The sequence below is a fragment of the Aquarana catesbeiana genome, linkage group LG02, assembly GCF_042186555.1.
Source record: "Aquarana catesbeiana isolate 2022-GZ linkage group LG02, ASM4218655v1, whole genome shotgun sequence".
Lineage (NCBI taxonomy): Eukaryota > Metazoa > Chordata > Amphibia > Anura > Ranidae > Aquarana > Aquarana catesbeiana.
The window spans coordinates 641,202,305-641,221,189 of NC_133325.1; the positions used below are offsets into that span (position 1 = coordinate 641,202,305).

At 43.6% G+C, this 18,885-nt stretch overlaps 1 protein-coding gene across 7 annotated transcripts in view; it reads right to left on the minus strand.

Moving 5' to 3' along the window:
- Nucleotides 1–18,885, minus strand: part of CDKL5 (cyclin dependent kinase like 5) — a 571,173-nt gene that overhangs the window by 115,197 nt on the left and 437,091 nt on the right. For all 7 annotated transcript variants that reach the window (XM_073616451.1, XM_073616450.1, XM_073616452.1 and 4 more), the window contains one exon: nucleotides 11,863–12,052. In XM_073616451.1, coding sequence (XP_073472552.1) covers nucleotides 11,863–12,052 — 190 coding nt within the window. The remainder of the gene's footprint in view (nucleotides 1–11,862; nucleotides 12,053–18,885) is intronic.

An 18,885-nucleotide genomic window follows, 5' to 3' on the forward strand; every position in this document is an offset into this window, starting at 1 on the left:
GACAGCTGGATTAATTAATAGTCCAGAATAATTGTTTGTGATAAGGCAAATGCACATTGAAGGCATGTCTGATTTACAACCAAAAGACAGCAGAAAAATAATCATTACAACGATTTTGCAAACAACTTCTTTGTAAAGAAGATTATTAGTGTAAAAAAAATTATGCTGAACTTACGACGTCTGGTTCCCTATTTATTACGGTGTAGTAGCCATATAAGTAGCCTGTTTCTGAATTGCTCACTTTCTTCTGGTTTGCAGTTTACCTTGGCTATTGTCTAAGGCCTCATACACACTATTAGATTTTCTGAAGCTTTTTGTCTTCAGATTTACCATAAACCATGTAGTGCAAGGGCCTGCCTGATTGCATACAAATTGAAACTCTTAAGGTTTGACCTCATATTATATAATTTTGGTAAATCTGAAGACAAAAATCTGCAGAAAACCTAACAGTGTGTATGGGGTCTAAGGCCCCATTCACATCTGGCAAATTGGGATCATGGGCAGACTATCCGCAATTCGCCAGATGCGAACAGGGTATCATTTATGAATTAATTTTCTTGCCAACAGTCTGAAAACATTCCCTGCTAATTTCTTTTTTTATGGACTTCACCCTTGTGCATTGTTTCAAGACTATACATTTGTTTCCTATCTGCTGCAATGCCAACATTTGGCAGATGACTAAACCTGGTGGCCATGACCTGGGAATATTAAATCATAGCCCTTGCATCCTGATTAAAAGTACACTATATTACCAAAAGTATTGGGACACCTGCCTTTATATGCAAATTAACTTCCCAGTCTTAGTCTGCAGGGTTTATTAGTGAGTTGGCCCACCCTTTGCAGCTACAACAGCCTCAACTCTTCTGGGAAGGCTGTCCACAAGTTTTAGGAGTTTGTCTATGGGAATGTTTGACCATTCTTCCAGAAGCGCATCTGTGAGATCAGGCACTGATGTTGGACGAGAAGGCCTGGCTCACAGTCTCCGCTAATTCATCCCAAAGGTGTTCTATCGGGTTGAGGTCAGGACTCTGTGCAGGCCAGTGTAGTTCCTCCACCCCAAACTCGCTCACCCATGTCTTTATGGACCTTGCTTTGTGCACTGGTCCAAATCATTTGGTGGAGGGGGGATTATGGTGTGGGGCTGTTTTTCAGGGGTTGGGATTGTCCCCTTAGTTCCAGTGAAGGGAACTCTTAAGTCAGCAGCATACCAAGACATTTTGGACAATTTAATGCTCCCAACTTTGTGAGAACAGTTTGGCGAAAGCCCCTTCCAGTTCCAACATGACTATGCACCAGTGCACAAAGGACTAAGGGATGCCATTAAAGTTCATGGGCGTGTAAAGGCAGGTGTCCCAATACTTTTGGTAATATAGTGTAGGAGTCTATAGGACTGTATGGGGGAAATTCAATAAAGCCACTTTTGAAATCTGTTGCTGTGACAGATTCAAATTACTGCCAGTTTACACATATGGAAATTGGTGGTAATTAGGACCAACCTTGAGCACTCTTTATGAATTCCAGGGTCTGCCTTGGAGGGACCAGGCCTACAACCAGTGATGGAGAGGGACCAAGTTTGACCAAAGCAATGCAGTGGGACCTAGTCGAAAGTAGGGGTTATTTACTAAAGGGAAGTCGACTGTTTATTTTGTAAGGGAAGATGCACTTTACAAGGGAAGTTGTACTTTGCATGGGAATTTTTCCCAGAGGTTAGTAAATATGCCATCATCCACACAGGTTTAAACAAAAATTCTTTTTTTTTTTTAAATTGCTTGCAGATGATTGAGTATTCTTTGCAGACTGAAATTTCTCCACATTCAGCTCTGGTAAAAATGTCTATGCAATGTGCAACTTCCCTTGTAAAATGCAACTTCGCTTGCAAAGTTAACAGATTATTATACTTTAGCAAATCAATTCCATGGTGAGGGACAGCACTGGGTCCATACTGGACACTCCATCTTCAGTGCAGACCCAATCCTGCCACACAGCAGCATTGGTTGCTAAGATGTTTGCCATTTTTAGATATGGGAATTACCAGCATTCCACTCCTTTGTTTACATTTAGCTGTCAGGTGATGAGTGTCTCAGCCAGCAGCTGAATTAAGTTGGCCATAGATGGATTGTTTTTGTAATCAGTCAGCCAGCTGATCAAAAAAAACAAAACTGAAGGATTCCCCCATCCACACATTTGAGGTGAATGAAAGAATCCTCCCCATTGCACTTATGTATTCTGACTGCTGGACTACTTCACTGTCAAAATACACTGATCAGCACTGCAGCTAAATGGATGAAACCTTTCTAACATTCCCATTGGATAGAAGCCGACTGTTAGATCGACTTCTCTCTAACGAGAATGTCCACTGATGGATCAAAAATCATCCAGTCCCTGCTAAACCAGCCATATTTCAATCCATCTATGGCCAGCTTTTGGCCATTGATGAATTATCAGTTAGGCTCGGTTTCTACTATTGTAACCCCAAAGTCGCACGATTTTGCCGTGATTTTTTACCACGATTTTTTGAAGCAATGCCTGTGTATTCTTGAGGTCTATGGACCTCAAGTTGCATCAAAGTGGGACCAAAGTAGTGCAGGGACTACTTTGAAGTCGCACAGATATGAACGGTACTCATTGGAAATCATGGGGTACGACTTGTCATGCAACTTTTTGGTCCCAAATTGCATGAAAAGTCACACTAGTGGAAACTGAGCCTTACAGTAATTCTTTTGAATCTATCACAGTCATAATGACAGATTCTAAAAGTGGCACTATTAAGAAGTAACTGACTTTGGCACACATGTCAAAAAACTTTATGAATCTGTTGCAAGGTTTTCCTGAATTAGACACAAGCCATTTTAAAGGGGCACAATGCCAAGAATCTGTCGTCATTTTTTTTATTGCTTTTCCCCATAGATCCATTCCTTCTATCTTAAAGAACACTGTCATCGTAATCATTAGTAGAAGGAAGGTACCATCGTGTAAAGAGAGTTTATGGGCGTACACTCCGAAATGATATGATAGCTTTGGTTTTAAAGTGTTGCTAAACCCAGTAATATGAAAATAATTCCCCCCCCCCCAGCTTATAAATCTTCTTTTTACATTAAAATAACCACCACTATATACCTTTTTGGATGATCTGTATACCATGGTTACGTCATAAACTGCACAGTTTCTCCAGTGCTGAGAGTTCAGGTAGGAGGAGATTTCCACTACAGCCTATATACCAGGGATATGCAATTAGCGGACCTCCAGCTGTTGCAGAACTACGAGTCCCATGATGCAAAGCAAGACTCTGACAGCCACAAGCATGACACCCAGAGGCATGATGGGACTTGCAGTTTTGCAACAGCTGGAGGTCCGCTAATTGCATATCCCTGCTGTATACACACCCACATGTGTGATGTCAATATCATGTGACCTGGCTAGCTCTGAGAACAAGTAAATGTTCTCTCCAGCATAAAAGACACAATGTCAGGGGGCTTACCTCGGCAGGCGGGGCGCCCGCGGTGGTGTGCGTCAGGGCGCGTCGGCGCGCGCGTTCCTGCGGACCTCGCCGTGCGTGTTCCTCGCGGCGCTGGTGCGTGTGTTCAGGATCGTTCCGTTGTGCACGCCGGTGTGCGGGGGCGCGCGCGTGGGCGTTGGCGGGCGCGCGTGCCTGTGTGTGTCGGGGCGCGCGCGTGCACGTCGTTTGGCGCCAAGAGCTCCATTTAAGCCGGTGTGCTCTTGTGACCAGTGCTGCCTAATCAACAGCTAGTCGTCCCAGAGCTTGATCTTGTACCTCTTCTGTTCCTGCTATACCTGCTGACCCGGCCTTGTCCCCCGACCTCTCTCTGAACTCTGCCTGCAACGACCTCTGCTTGTTTGACCATCCGATTGCCTGTCCCACTGTACCTTTGCTGACTGTCTGTTACCGAACCTGGCCTGTCTCCTGACCATCCGTCTGCCTGCTCCCTTGGATCCTATCTGCTTGTCTGCAGACTTCCTGCCTGAAGCCCTTGCAAAGCCTGCTTAGCTCAGTGTCTGTGCTCCAGCCTACTCCAGCCTTCCCATCTGTTAACCCTGCAACTTCTGGACTGCAATACCTGGACTACTATACAGGCCCTCATACCACTCCGTACTTTCGTGCCCTCTGTTTACTCTACCAGGGGGCCGATAGTCGGAGGGTAAGGGAGCCTCCCCTCTGCCCGACAGGACTCGCCGGTCTGGTAAGTAGGAGCCTGATAGTATTAGGCAGCCATGACCGAGTCCGGGCAGGGGGCTTCCCCCATGGACGAACTTTGCCGACATTTGGCGGGTTTAACCCAGGCAGTGAAGAGCCTACAAGAGGGATACTCCAGTCTGGAAGAACGTGTACAGGCCTTGTCCGCACCTGCCGGTCCGCAAGGGTCCGCAGCAGCCACCTCAGCACCCTCCGTGGTCATGTTACCCCCTGAGCCAAAAGTACCAGTACCTGAAAGATTTCTCGGAGACCGAAGTAGGTATCGTGCCTTCCGGAATGCCTGTAATCTCTACTTTGCCCTACAGCCACGCACGTTCTCCCTTGAAGCCACTAAAGTGGGCTTTGTCATTTCCTTACTTTCTGGTGAACCACAAACATGGGCTCACCGACTTTTGGAGCAAAAATCAGTCGTCTTGGATAGTCTGGAAGCCTTCTTTGGTGCTATGTCCCAACTATACGAAGACCCCCAGCTTACCGCCACCGCAGAAGCCTCCTTACAGGCCCTTCGTCAGGGCCGTCGAGCAGCAGAAGACTATGCCGTCGAGTTCAGACGGTGGAGTTCAGACACGGCGTGGAATGACGCCGCGTTGCGCCATCAGTTCAGGATGGGGTTGTCAGATCCCCTCAAGGATGAATTGGCACGGGTAGGGGTACCACAGACCCTGGAAGAGCTTATCAACCTGTCCATCCAAATAGACCGTAGATTGCGGGAGCGACGTGCTGAAAGAACCACCAGTACCTTTCGCCCCACCTGGATGACTCCACAAGTACCCTGTCCTCCCAGCAGATCTCCCGCTCCTCCACCTGCCACAACCTATGAAGCGCCAGAACCTATGCAACTCGGTCTATTCCGTCCTTCTCTGACCCCTGAAGAGAAAACACGCAGACGGGCACACAACCTCTTCCTCTACTGTGGGGAATCCGGGCACTACGCTAGCGGTTGCCCCAACAAGACGCGTAAGTGTCACTCTGCTGATCGTATCTGTGCTACTATTGTACCCACTGTTGGCACGCACCTAACCATTTCTGTCACTTTGCAGCTTCCCGGAGAGGCCATCCAAGTCCCAGCTATCATTGATTCCGGAGCTTGCAGCTGTTTTATCGAGCGGACCTTTGCCTCCCAACATGCCATTCCGCTCCAACCCAAAACTCAAAGTCTTGCTGTTCATCTTGCAGACGGATCTGCTCTTTGCTCCGGTCCGGTCACGCATGAAACTATCCCTTTAGAAGCCATCATGGGCCAACGACACCGTGAATATCTTTGTTTGGACGCCACCTCGTCTCCCCTTTTTCCAGTCATTCTTGGAATGCCTTGGCTACAGGTGCACAACCCTCAGATCAACTGGGCTTCTGGTAATGTCGAGTTCCTCTCTGGATATTGTCTCCAACACTGTCTACAGGGGATTGGCCGTGAGGGTACCCAACTCCTCTGTCTACATCCGGATGTTGATCTGCCTCAAGCTATCCCTGAGCCTTACCAAGACTTTGCGGATGTATTTAGCAAGAAGGGGGCAGAAGTACTACCTCCACACAGGCCCTACGACTGCCCAATTGAATTACTTCCTGGTACTGAGGTACCCTTTGGCCGGATCTTCCCCCTGACTGAGCAGGAGCTGGGCACCCTGAAGCAGTATCTAGATGAAAATCTGAAGAAAAAATTTATCCGCCCATCCACCTCCCCGGCCGGTGCGGGCCTATTCTTTGTGGAAAAGAAAGACCATTCTCTGCGGCCATGTATTGATTACCGCAAATTGAACAAGATAACTATTAAAAATCGTTATCCGCTTCCTCTGGTACCTGAACTGTTCCAAAGGCTGGGCACTGCCAGAATCTTTACTAAATTAGATCTTCGGGGTGCTTACAATTTAATCCGCATCCGAGAGGGTGACGAGTGGAAGACTGCGTTTCGCACTCGTTTTGGGCATTTCGAGTACCAGGTCATGCCCTTCGGTCTTTGTAATGCCCCAGCTACGTTTCAGCACTTTGTAAACGACATCTTTAGAGAAATCTTGGACCTCTACGTCATTGTCTATCTGGACGACATACTCATCTTCTCCTCTTCTTTGACTGATCACCGCAGGCACGTCAGGAATGTTCTTGCCCGGCTCAGGCAACACGGCCTATACGCTAAACTGGACAAGTGTGAGTTTGAACGTCAGAGTATCCAGTTCTTGGGACTCATTATTTCTGTAGATGGAATTAAGATGGATCCACAAAAAGTGTCGGCCATCCTGGACTGGCCAGCTCCTACAGACAAAAAAGGGGTCCAACGTTTCATAGGATTCTCTAACTTCTACAGAAAATTCATTAAAGACTTCTCTAAGATCATTTCACCAATTACGGAACTTACTAGACAGGGAACACGATTCTGTTGGTCGCCCCGAGCACAGGCAGCTTTCGAGAAATTAAAGGGACTGTTTACTTCTGCTTCTATCCTCAAACACCCGGACCCTGCGCTACCGTTTGTGCTGGAAGTGGATGCTTCAGAGATCGCAGTGGGGGCGGTACTTTCTCAACGCCAGGGCCCCAAAGCCCTCCTGTTTCCCGTAGCATTCTTTTCCCGTAAACTCTCATCGTCTGAGAAGAATTATGACGTGGGAGACCGGGAACTGTTGGCCATCAAAGCGGCTCTGGAGGAATGGCGCTATCTGTTGGAGGGTGCTGTACATCCGGTTCTCATCTTTACCGACCATAAGAACTTGGAATACCTAAGGGCAGCCAAGCGACTTAAACCACGACAGGCTAGATGGGCACTTTTTTTTTCCCGCTTCTCCTTTCATATTACGTACAGACCCGGATCCAAGGATGGAAAACCTGATGCCCTATCACGAATGTTTCTCGATTCCAAGGAAAGTGCTCCTCCTGATACTATTTTGCCAGCAGGAAATTTCTTACTCCTCCAGGAAGATTTAATTTCCAGGATTAAACAGGCTTCCTCTGAAATTCCCCTACCTACTGGAACCAGTTTAAATGACGGGTTGCTCTGGCATGAAGGCAAGATTTTTGTACCTGAAAAACTTAGAGTACTGGTACTGGAACTGTGCCACGACCACAAGCTGGCGGGTCATTTCGGAGCCCGGAAAACCTCGGAATTGGTGTTACGCACCTTTTGGTGGTCTTGTCTCCTGGAAGACTGTAAAAAGTATGTGGGTTCTTGCCACACCTGTGCCCGGAATAAATGCAACCGCTCAAGGGCTTGGGGTTTATTGAGACCCCTACCGATTCCTGACAGACCTTGGAGAATGTTATCAATGGACTTCATTGTGGAGTTACCCCCTTCTGAAGGTTTCTCAACCATCTTTGTGGTGATCGATAGGCTATCCAAGATGGCACACTTCCTCCCTATGAAAGGTACTCCCACAGCCGTAGAAACGGCGAAAATATTCATCAAAGAAATAGTGAGATTACATGGGGTACCTGCGAATATTGTATCCGATCGGGGTGTCCAATTTACCTCCTGGTTTTGGAGAGCACTGTGTGCCGCCCTAGAAATTGAATTAGCATTTTCCTCGGCCTACCACCCTCAGACGAACGGCCAGACTGAAAGAACTAACCAGACGCTGGAGCAATACCTCCGTTGTTTTTCTGTATTTACGCAGGATGACTGGGTGTCCTTGTTACCGGTCGCTGAATTCTCGTATAATAACTCCCTACACTCTGCCATCAACCAGACTCCTTTCTTTGCAAATTACGGATTCAATCCTTCTTTTCTTCCCAGTTCTATCCCAGAATGTACCCTACCCGCAGTAACGGAAACAATGGAGTTCTTCTCTAGTAACTGTAAAATCCTGCAGGAAACCATGGCCCAATCTCAGGCCTCCTTCAAGAGGATGTTCGACAAGAAAAGGCAAGGAGAACTCGTCCTTGAACCTGGCAACCAAGTGTGGCTCTCCACAACTAACCTAAGGTTGGCTTGTCCCTCCAGGAAGTTGGGACCTAAGTTCCTGGGCCCGTTTCGGGTGAAAAGAAAGGTGAATGATGTTGCCTTTGAACTTTGTCTACCAGAGTCCCTTAGAATTCACCCGGTCTTTCACGTGTCATTATTGAAACCAGTTGTCCCCGATCCCTTTCCTGACCGTAAGGCCAAGCCACCGGAGTCTGTTTTGGTCAACAATGAGGAGGAGTTTGAAGTCGAGGCAATCCTGGACTGTAGGAAGAGGCAGAATCAGCTCCAGTACCTCATTAAATGGAAGGGGTATGGACCCGAGGATAACTCTTGGGAACCCGAGAGTAACCTTCATGCCAACGAACTGTTACGAACCTTCAAGAACTCCCATGCACCCAGGTTGGCCCAGCTGGGCATCCGGAGGCTGCCCTTGAGGAGGGGGCACTGTCAGGGGGCTTACCTCGGCAGGCTGGGCGCCCGCGGTGGTGTGCATCAGGGCGCGTCGGCGCGCGCGTTCCTGTGGACCTCGCCGTGCGTGTTCCTCGCGGCGCTGGTGCGTGTGTTCAGGATCGTTCCGTTGTGCACGCCGGTGTGCGGGGGCGCGCGCGCGGGCGTTGGCGGGCGCGCGTGCCTGTGTGTGTCGGGGCGCGCGCGTGCACGTCGTTTGGCGCCAAGAGCTCCATTTAAGCCGGTGTGCTCTTGTGACCAGTGCTACCTAATCAACAGCTAGTCGTCTCAGAGCTTGATCTTGTACCGCTTCTGTTCCTGCTATACCTGCTGACCCGGCCTTGTCCCCCGACCTCTCTCTGAACTCTGCCTGCAACGACCTCTGCTTGTTTGACCATCCGATTGCCTGTCCCACTGTACCTTTGCTGACTGTCTGTTACCGAACCCGGTCTGTCTCCTGACCATCCGTCTGCCTGCTCCCTTGGATCCTATCTGCTTGTCTGCAGACTTCCTGCCTGTAGCCCTTGCAAAGCCTGCTTAGCTCAGTGTCTGTGCTCCAGCCTACTCCAGCCTTCCCATCTGTTAACCCTGCAACTTCTGGACTGCAATACCTGGACTACTATACAGGCCCTCATACCACTCCGTACTTTCGTGCCCTCTGTTTACTCTACCAGGGGGCCGATAGTCGGAGGGTAAGGGAGCCTCCCCTCTGCCCGACAGGACTCGCCGGTCTGGTAAGTAGGAGCCTGATACACAACATGTGCAGGTCGGCTACCCTGCCTGTGTTAGCTGGCCTTCCCCAGATAGACAGTGCAGGAGGGGGAAGATCTGTGCATACAGGATCAAACAGCCTTTTTACACAATGCAGAGGATTAACCCCTTAAGTTCCACAATGCGTATAACAAGCATGCTATGCTGCATATACAGACTGATTTTAATGTTGTGGGTTTAGTAACACTTTAAGACCGAGATCGAGTTGTCAAACAGTTTTGAGGACTGAGGGGATTAGGCTCCCTCTCTGATATCTAACCTACTGGGTATGAGAGTCACTCAGGAGAGTAAGAGAAGAAATGCATGGGAACCACACCAGGTGTATTTAGTCATTTTGATCATATTTTTTTACAATTTGTATAATGTTACTCTGTGAAAAGTAGACCGGAAGCTCTATGTTTAAGTTCTTATTAAAGCGGTAGTAGTAAACCGCTGCAAAAAAACCCCCAAAACTTTCCCCTGTAAGACAAATGCATAATGTGCTAGTATTATTATGCATAATGTGCTAGCATATTATGCAAGAGTTACTTTAAAACAAAGCCTACCAGTGGCGCGCTGTCACCGCTGAGAGAGCTTCCATCTTCACCCGGTCTTCCTTCCAAGTTCGCGGTCTCCAGCTACATGAGTGGCCAGGACCACGGTGAAGTCACTTCTGCGCATGGGCATGGGAGCCCTTGTTTACAGCACCAGATATGAACATTCAGCATGGTATTTCAGACCTTCAGAGCGCATGTGCTGGTGACGTCAGTTTAAGTGTAAGTTTAGGAGATATTCACTGTACCTACAGGTAAGCCTTATTATAGGCTTTCCTGTAGATACAAGTAAAAAAAAACGAGGTTTACTACCACTTTACTATACATTATCCAATCACCCACAGTGAAAAGGTGTACCCAAATTAAAATTATCTTGATGAAGTCTTATTATACAATAGGGATTGGTAAGATTTTTCCAGAGTAGCGTGTCATAACATGTAATTTATGGATCATCCTAAAATAATAGGTTTTAAAGGCAAGGAAATGGAAAAATTGTGTTCTGTCGAGGTGTACAAGCAAAGGAGGAAAAATATTCAGATCTTCAAAAAATTAAGGGAAGGTTTTGAAAATACAGTAATGCATACATTTAACTTGGAAACAAAACGAGATGTGGTATTAAAGCGGAAGTAAACTCATCCATAAAACAGCTTCATTTCAGGCACGTGCCGGAAATGTAACACTCCCATTGGTTGTGCTCTCAGCCAAACTGTCAAACCATCCAATGGCTGGTGTCATAACTGATCACATGTGCAGCATCATGGCAGTTGTAGATTAAACAGAGGCAAAGATGGCAGCTTCCTTGGCTGAAAACGATAGGAGGGTTTACTTACACTTTAAGGTCTTGTTATCCCCGTGGCCAGCAGTAGGAAAAGCTTGTGTATGTAAAACCTACGACCATTGGTATGTGAAGACAGAATTTCACACTGTAGATTAAACATTTTGGATAAGCTGCATAAAACCTTCTTTGTCAAAAAAGTAAATTTTGTGCTGGGTTATCTTCCTGTACAGGTAGGGTTGGTCTTTGACACAAATAATTCCAATTAAAAAGAGGTGAGTATGCAAAGAGGGGGTTAGGTTTATATTAGTGAGGGTTAGTATTGGGGTCAATTATAGCTTTAGGGGAGTTAGTGAAAAAGGGCCTTAGAATAGAGTGTCCCTCCATGTGACAGGAGCTCCGCAGTAAAAATTTATTAACAATGAAAGCTCATGCAATGCATTCCTGGCTGACCTGACTGTGCTTTAAATGTAGAGCTGCCAACCAAAAGTGTTCTTGTTTACAGTGTTAAATACCACTCTCCCACTAATAATTCATGCCACACAAATGTATAAACACTAGAGGAATTATATCACGCTGTACATTCTGCTGTTTTTGCACAGTCTATACTATCAGGAGATAACATGGAAACAATTTAAAACAATCTAATTTCTTGGTACCTCTTGGGGATTAAAAATCAAACAATTGGACCATGACAGCAATGACCCTTTTAACTGCTTTTTAAAGGCATAAATTCAGTATTTAGATTTTGCCATGTCTAAATTTACCACAATCAACACTGACAACATTAGGGGGGTGTAAAAACCTCAGGCATTTAGGTATGCAATTTAATAAAAATAAGACATGATATATTTCAACTTGCAATAATAATAACAATTTTGATGTATTTCTCTTATATTCCTTTTCTCTGAAAAGTATTCTGTGAGCACCTTGAGTTTTGCATCACTTTCTCTTCTTCTATTACTAATAAAAGAATGAATGCAGGTTGATTTTATTCCCACCCACTACATAAAAATTTTGATGACAGTTTGCGTTATATAACTTTCTCTGTGAAAGGGGCTCAGAGAAGGCGACATATAAAAAATAATTATTTCTGGAACAAAGAGAGTTTAAGTAATGTAATGAAAAAATGACTGGTGGGGAAAGCTTTCTGTAAATGTCACATTCAAAAAATATTAATGATCATCTGCATATTTTCCATTCTAGGAAATCTGTGCATATTGCTTACTACACTCACCCGCATCCCATGAAACCGAGGGTTGCTGTAAAACAGCTTCATCTGCTCTGGTGGAAGAGGTCCTAACACTTTCTGAATTGTGAAAAGCTGATCAATTTCACTTTCTCCAGGAAAGAGAGGCTGGCCATCACTTAGCTCTCCAAGAATACAACCCACAGACCACATGTCAACGGCCTTTCCATATGGGGCTCTAAAAAAAAAGAAAAGGGAAAAGAAAAACACATTTAGAGCTGTTAATCTGTCATTGGTGTTCTCATTAATGGTGTTTTACAAACTCAGACCCATCTCATTAATAGAATATCTCCAGCTACTCATTTGAAACAAACTTTTCATTCTCTTTGAATGGCGCCCATGACAATTAAAGAGTGACTTTTTGAACTACCCCAATAACGTTGATGATATTAAAGTATTTTCTTCCAAATAAATGCTTTAAAAATAGCTAATAACACATAAATACATGATCAACTAGTGCAAAGTATAAACTAAGCCACAACTGATCCCCTATCCAATATGCTGATCTTTGTCTGGTGTCTAGTCTAATATGCAGAGTCCTATCTAGTGCTCCTGTTAAATTCTAATCCTTACCTGGTTAACACTGTATGATACACAGGATGAGATTCATAGCTCAGCAAGTCATACTCACTGAATTTATGGTGCCTTAAAGTGGCATTGAAGTTCCATACAAAAATCTGTATCCCCTCCTAACTAAATAATAATTTGGTATTGCAGATGTCACGTATGTTTCAATAGCATTCACAACAATGTAATAGTTGGCATTAGGGAGGTGTTAGGAGTGCACTTACATTCTTATACGTATATGCTGCACTGCTGTGGGGAGAAGACAAAGCTGTACCCTACTAAACAAAGTTACTTTTTTTAATGTGGTAGGGCACATTTGACATACTGCCAACAAGAAAAAAAAAGTGGGGAGACAAACGTGGGTGTGGTTTCTTGAGAGCAGGCATAGCTATTATGCATAGTCAGCCCATGAATGGTGTATTACATATAAAATAATTTTTATTAACAAGCCACTTAAACAAATACAATTAACCAAGCAGCCCCAGTCAATACCTGTCAACAAATTACAGTGCTAGAGCAGCCTTTCTTAACCAGGGTGCCACGACACCATGGGTGCTGTCTGAGTTTGCTAGGGGTGCTGCGGAAACCTTGTTGAGAAATTGCTCTGCACATTCATTTTTGCTAATTTTTTTACAATAAAACACTGCTGCAGTTGTAGTAAAATTCTATTCTCAAACAACTGTTACAATAGGTTCAATTAACAAAGCTAATACATCAGGATAATGGTCCTAATTGCAAGAGTGGCAGTAATTTTCTGCTGATTCCAATGAGATTTGAAAGTTAGTCATAAAGCTCCAAAAAAACATTCTTATCCATGTGTTAAAGGCTTGTGAATTGAGCATATAGTCAATTTCCTTACAGAGTTCACCTCCTGATATACCCAAAGCACATGTACATTCCACTTACTTCACTTGCATATGCAGTAAATTGGATGCCATAGTACTCATTGCAAATACAAAGGTGCAATTGTTCAAACACTTTGCCAGAGGCTGTTATTCCGTATCCGGGAGAGCAATGGTTTTTCATTATTTGTGGACCACCTCATTAGGCTTCCTATAAAAATCTAACCAAAGTGAAACCAGGGATGCTCTGAAATGCAAATAATGGCTTAGAAGAAGTACTGTAGATCAATGGCTGGCCCACCAACTACTTCTTTACTAATGGCCCCTACTGTAACATACAGGCTTGGAATTCAAATGCACTGTACTTTGACAGCAACCACACTATAAACAGGTGTGAAACATCTTTGAATAAGACAATCTAACAAACTCAAGTGCAACCTGAGGGCAACACAGAAAAATGCTAGTGTATCCCACTCCATTAAATTCCATTGTTTCTTTTTTAAATAACTTTTTGGTTGGATCTTGACTGTGCTGTAGGTCAAACCGCTTTGAATACATACTGTTAAATAATACCGAATCTTTCAAGTTACCTGTTTTACAATAGTATGTTTTCTGGGGATAGTGTACACAACTTTGAGGCCACAAAAATATGTGGTCATGAAGAAAAAGCATAACAAAAGTGTCTCAAGACAGCACAAATTTGAATTCAAGTCATGTTTACTTGGCTCCTGTAGTTTTAAATTGCTTTAAAGGGTTATCAAGTCCTGTCTTGAGGTAGAGTACAAAGAGATGTGGAAAGACTCTCTTGAAAGTTTGCTGCCCTCAGGCTTGTTCCATTTTCTTGTATAAGAGGCAAGTGTTATCAAATCATAGAAAAAGGTGAAACCCTGATGCAGAACAGTCAGGCACTGCAACTGTTATTAGTTACATTGCCGAGCTTCACAAATGTAAACCAGAGGAGTGAAAATACTTCTGCTAAAATTCTAACATGGGCAAGACTTTCAAAGGTTCTAAAAAGCTGCAATTAAATTGCACATAACAAGATTTGCAGCAAAACTGGGTTAAATAAGTGAAGCTATTCCAGCTTGAAGCGACTGCTTGTTCTAGTGTCTTGTGAACTCAGGAAACCTTGATTTATCTCACTAGACAAAGTACACAGGTGAATGCTCACTGTGCACACTTTCCTATGCCATTACATAGCATCAATAAAGATACCGGGGTCATCTGGGAAACCGACATTATCTATTTGTTATGAAAAAAGCCTTAGCCCATTATCATTATCATCCATTTTCAAAAACTTTGAAAGCCTGAGGGCCATTATTCCTCTATGCAGTCTTCCAAAAGTGATGTATTATCTGAGAGCTTGTTCAGATCAGATGCAGTCAATCGTGACATTTTTGACTGCAATTACCGCAAACAATTTTAGCCCTGCACAACTGCTCTGTCCAATGGACTGCTAGAAATTATTTGGAGTTTGTTGACATGGGCCACTTGAAAAGTAAGTATAGATGCTACTCTTTTACATGCTATGCTTTATTTAAGTAATCCTGGTCACTTTTAATTAAATTTGCAACAAGGCTGTGCAAATCAAACTGAGCAAAGGACAATGAAAGGTTACCATCACTAAAAAAATGCTGCAAAACATTTTGTAGATCCAGTTACAGACAAATAAGGCTATAAATAAGTCTCTTTTCCTGTAAAAGCCAATTCTACTCTCCCTTATCCCAAGCCTCCCTACTGGTCTTTCATTGTGATGGCTAGCTTTGATGATTAATAGTTACGTGATGTAGTCCCAGGGTGACTACATCATACTGTGTATATATATATATATATATATATATATATATATATATATATATATATATATATATATATGTATATATATATATATACAGTGGGGACGGAAAGTATTCAGACCGCCTTAAATTTTTCACTCTTTGTTATATTGCAGCCATTTGCTAAAATCATTTAAGTTCATTTTTTTCCTCATTAATGTACACACAGCACCCCATATTAACAGAAAAACACAGAATTGTTGACATTTTTGCAGATTTATTAAAAAAGAAAAACTGAAATATCACATTGTCCTAAGTATTCAGAACCTTTAATGTGACACTCATATATTTAACTCAGGTGCTGTCCATTTCTTCTGATCATCCTTGAGATGGTTCTACACCTTCATTTGAGTACAGCTGTGTTTTATTATACTGATTGGACTTGATTAGGAAAGCCACACACCTGTCTATATAAGACCTTACAGCTCACAGTGCATGTCAGAGCAAATGAGAATCATGAGGTCAAAGGAAGTGCCTGAAGAGCTCAGAGACAGAATTATGGCAAGGCACAGATCTGGCCAAGGTTACAAAAAAATTTCTGCTGCACTTAAGGTTCCTAAGAGCACAGTGGCCTCCATAATTCTTAAATGGAAGACATTGGGACGACCAGAACCCTTCCTAGAGCTGGCCGTCCGGCCAAACTGAGCTATCGGGGGAGAAGAGCCTTGGTGAGAGAGGTAAAGAGGATCCTAAAGATCACTGTGGCTGAGCTCCAGAGATGCAGCCGGGAGATGGGAGAAAGTTGTAGAAAGTCAACCATCATTGCAGCCCTCCACCAGTCGGGGCTTTATGGCAGAGAGGCCTGAAGGAAGCCTCTCCTCAGTGCAAGACACATGAAAGCCTGCATGGAGTTTGCTAAAAAAACACCTGAAAGACTCCAAGATGGTGAGAAATAAGATTCTCTGGTCTGATGAGACCAAGATAGAACTTTTTGGCCTTAACTCTAAGCGGTATGTGTGGAGAAAACCAGGCACTGCTCATCACCTGTCCAATACAGTCCCAACAGTGAAGCATGGTGGTGGCAGCATCATGCTGTGGGGGTGTTCTTCAGCTGAAGGGACAGGACGACTGGTTGCAATTGAGGAAAAGATGAATGCGGCCAAGTACAGGGATATCCTGGACGAAAACCTTCTCCAGAGTGCTCAGGACCTCAGACTAGGCCGAAGGTTTACCTTCCAACAAGACAATGACCCTAAGCACACAGCTAAAATAACGAAGGAGTGGCATCACAACAACTCCGTGACTGTTCTTGAATGGCCCAGCCAGAGCCCTGACTGAAACCCAATTGAGCATCTCTGGAGAGACCTAAAAATGGCTGTTCACCAACTTTTACCATACAACCTGACAGAACTGGAGAGGATCTGCAAGGAGGAATGGCAGAGGATCCCCAAATACGAAGAGAAAAACTTGTTGCATCTTTCCCAAAAAGACTCATGGCTGTTTTAGATCAAAAGGGAGCTTCTACTAAATACTGAGCAAAGGGTCTAAATACTTAGGACCATGTGATATTTCAGTTTTTCTTTTTTAATAACGCTGCAAAAATATCAACAATTCTGTGTTTTTCTGTCAATATGGGGTGCTGTGTGTACATTATTGAGGAAAAAAAAGAACTTAAATGATTTTAGCAAATGGCTGCAATATAACAAAGAGTAAAAAATTTAAGGGGGTCTGAATACTTTCCGTCCCCACTGTATACACACACATATATATATAACCAATAAGAAGATTGGTTTGATTTTACTGAAATGATTGTTTTCAATACTAATTAAATAACAGTTTAGCCAGCTAGGCCACACGGTATTCTCCCCCCCCTTACCTCCCAGGCAAGTTTTGCAAGTTTTGCCCCCCCCCTTCCTCCTATTTGTCCCCTGATGTGGTTCTTAAGCGGCTTCTCTGCATGCTGTACTCTTTTCTCGCACCTTTCACCCTTGTTCAGGATTCTAGAATGCCCTATTCCTTTTACTGCCCCTATCGGGGCGTACCACCTCATATGGTAATGTTACCAATGGGGCTTCTCCCAGTCTACATTTTAGTTAAATATGTACAGTTTCCTGTGCCTTACGGTTTATGATGTCACTTTCAGTGCAACCTCTGCTCCAATCAGTGATCCTATTTATGTTGTTTTTATTTGCGTCTCTACCCTTATGGTTGTTGCATTCTTTTCTTTATGTGAATGCCTTTCATACCTTGTATTAATACTTAAAAACCCAATAAAAGTTTTGAAATATATTATCAGCTTTTGTATTCCAGTGAAAAAAATATTATTATAATGCATTTCTCTGCTATGTTCACCTTCTCTATTGGTCCTGGTGACCACTGTCACCAAGAAAGAAAGCAATGGGAAATTCAAAATTTCATAGTTTTCACCAGAACAGCAACCGAGAGAAAATCTCCCAATTTGAACACATGTTCGAGAGACAACTTCCTTTGGGGTTTATTCCCCTCATTTTCTGTCACTCTCTGTTGTGTCTCTGGGACAGAAATAAAGCCATGTCTCCCCACCAGGGCACAGACAGCAAAAAATTAATTGGCCGGCATTTTAACCCTTCTCTACTCCAGTCCACTGCAGTGCCACTAACTTTAAAAATGCATCAACATTTTACAATGTACCAAAAATTGTGCTGCAACTGCAATGTAAGTGCTCTGAGATGATGCACCGAGAGTGCCATAGATAATAAATTACTTTTTTGTGAAGTTTTCTGGAAAATGGGCTGAGGTGGAGAAGGAAAGTAGCTGGGTTGTCACTTAAAGTGACTCGGGTAGGTCTTGTGGTTATCCTCTTAACTTCTGTTCAGAATGTTAGAATCAGTGGGCATTCCCAGAAAATGTGGAGGGCATGCCCCTGGCTCATTTACATCTCCAGTACATGGAGGAGACTGCAGGAAACATTTTATTAACAGTCATTGGCACCCTATACTGCCTGATCCTAATTGTCCGGTTGTGTAAAGAGGCTAATGCATTACTGACAGACAGTGCTGAAAATGGGTCCAGGTCTACGCAGTGGTTTTCAAGGCTGACCTGGGATTGTTGTCTGGGGTGTGTGATCTCTTGCCTTATTAGCAATGGCAAATCGCCAATGGCTTCAGTGTCTAAGATATATTTCCAAATATCAGAAGTAGAAAAGTTTCTAAATCGAAATTGATAAGTAGAAAAGGTTTAGAATGATGGCCCTCTAGGTCAGACTGAAATGCTAGGTCCTGAATGACTGGCATCATGTCAGTGGTATGAGGTTTGTGATGTTGATGTGCATCATGTGTGCAAAAACATTTTTAAAGTTGTACCTATGAGAGTGATTATTAATTGGGGTGGGAACGTCTGTGTTGAGTCATGGGAGAGTTTAGGAAATTTGGATTGAGTGGGGGAGAGTTAAGACTTTTGGCAGGTTTATTTTACCGATTGTGCTTGGGAGATTTGCCATCACATCCTGCTCTAGGAACCATACAGGGATTGATAGAATATCTCATGGGATATCTTACCATTAAAAACAAAAATAAGCAGCTTTAATCCTTTTCTCCCTCTATCCAAGAAATGTTTTCCTCTGGAAATCCACACTACACCAAATGTTATGTATGATTTATACGATTTATCCTTTTTATTGCTTCATTGAAAACAAACTCTTGAAATTATTTGATACACTGCTTTTGGAAATGCTTATTAGTTTGCTACATTTTGGAAAAAACCCCAAACTGAAATGAACAAAGTTGGCAGGTTTCCACCTTTTTTTTAAACATGTTAATTAATGTATCTGCATTTTAATTTTTTAATTT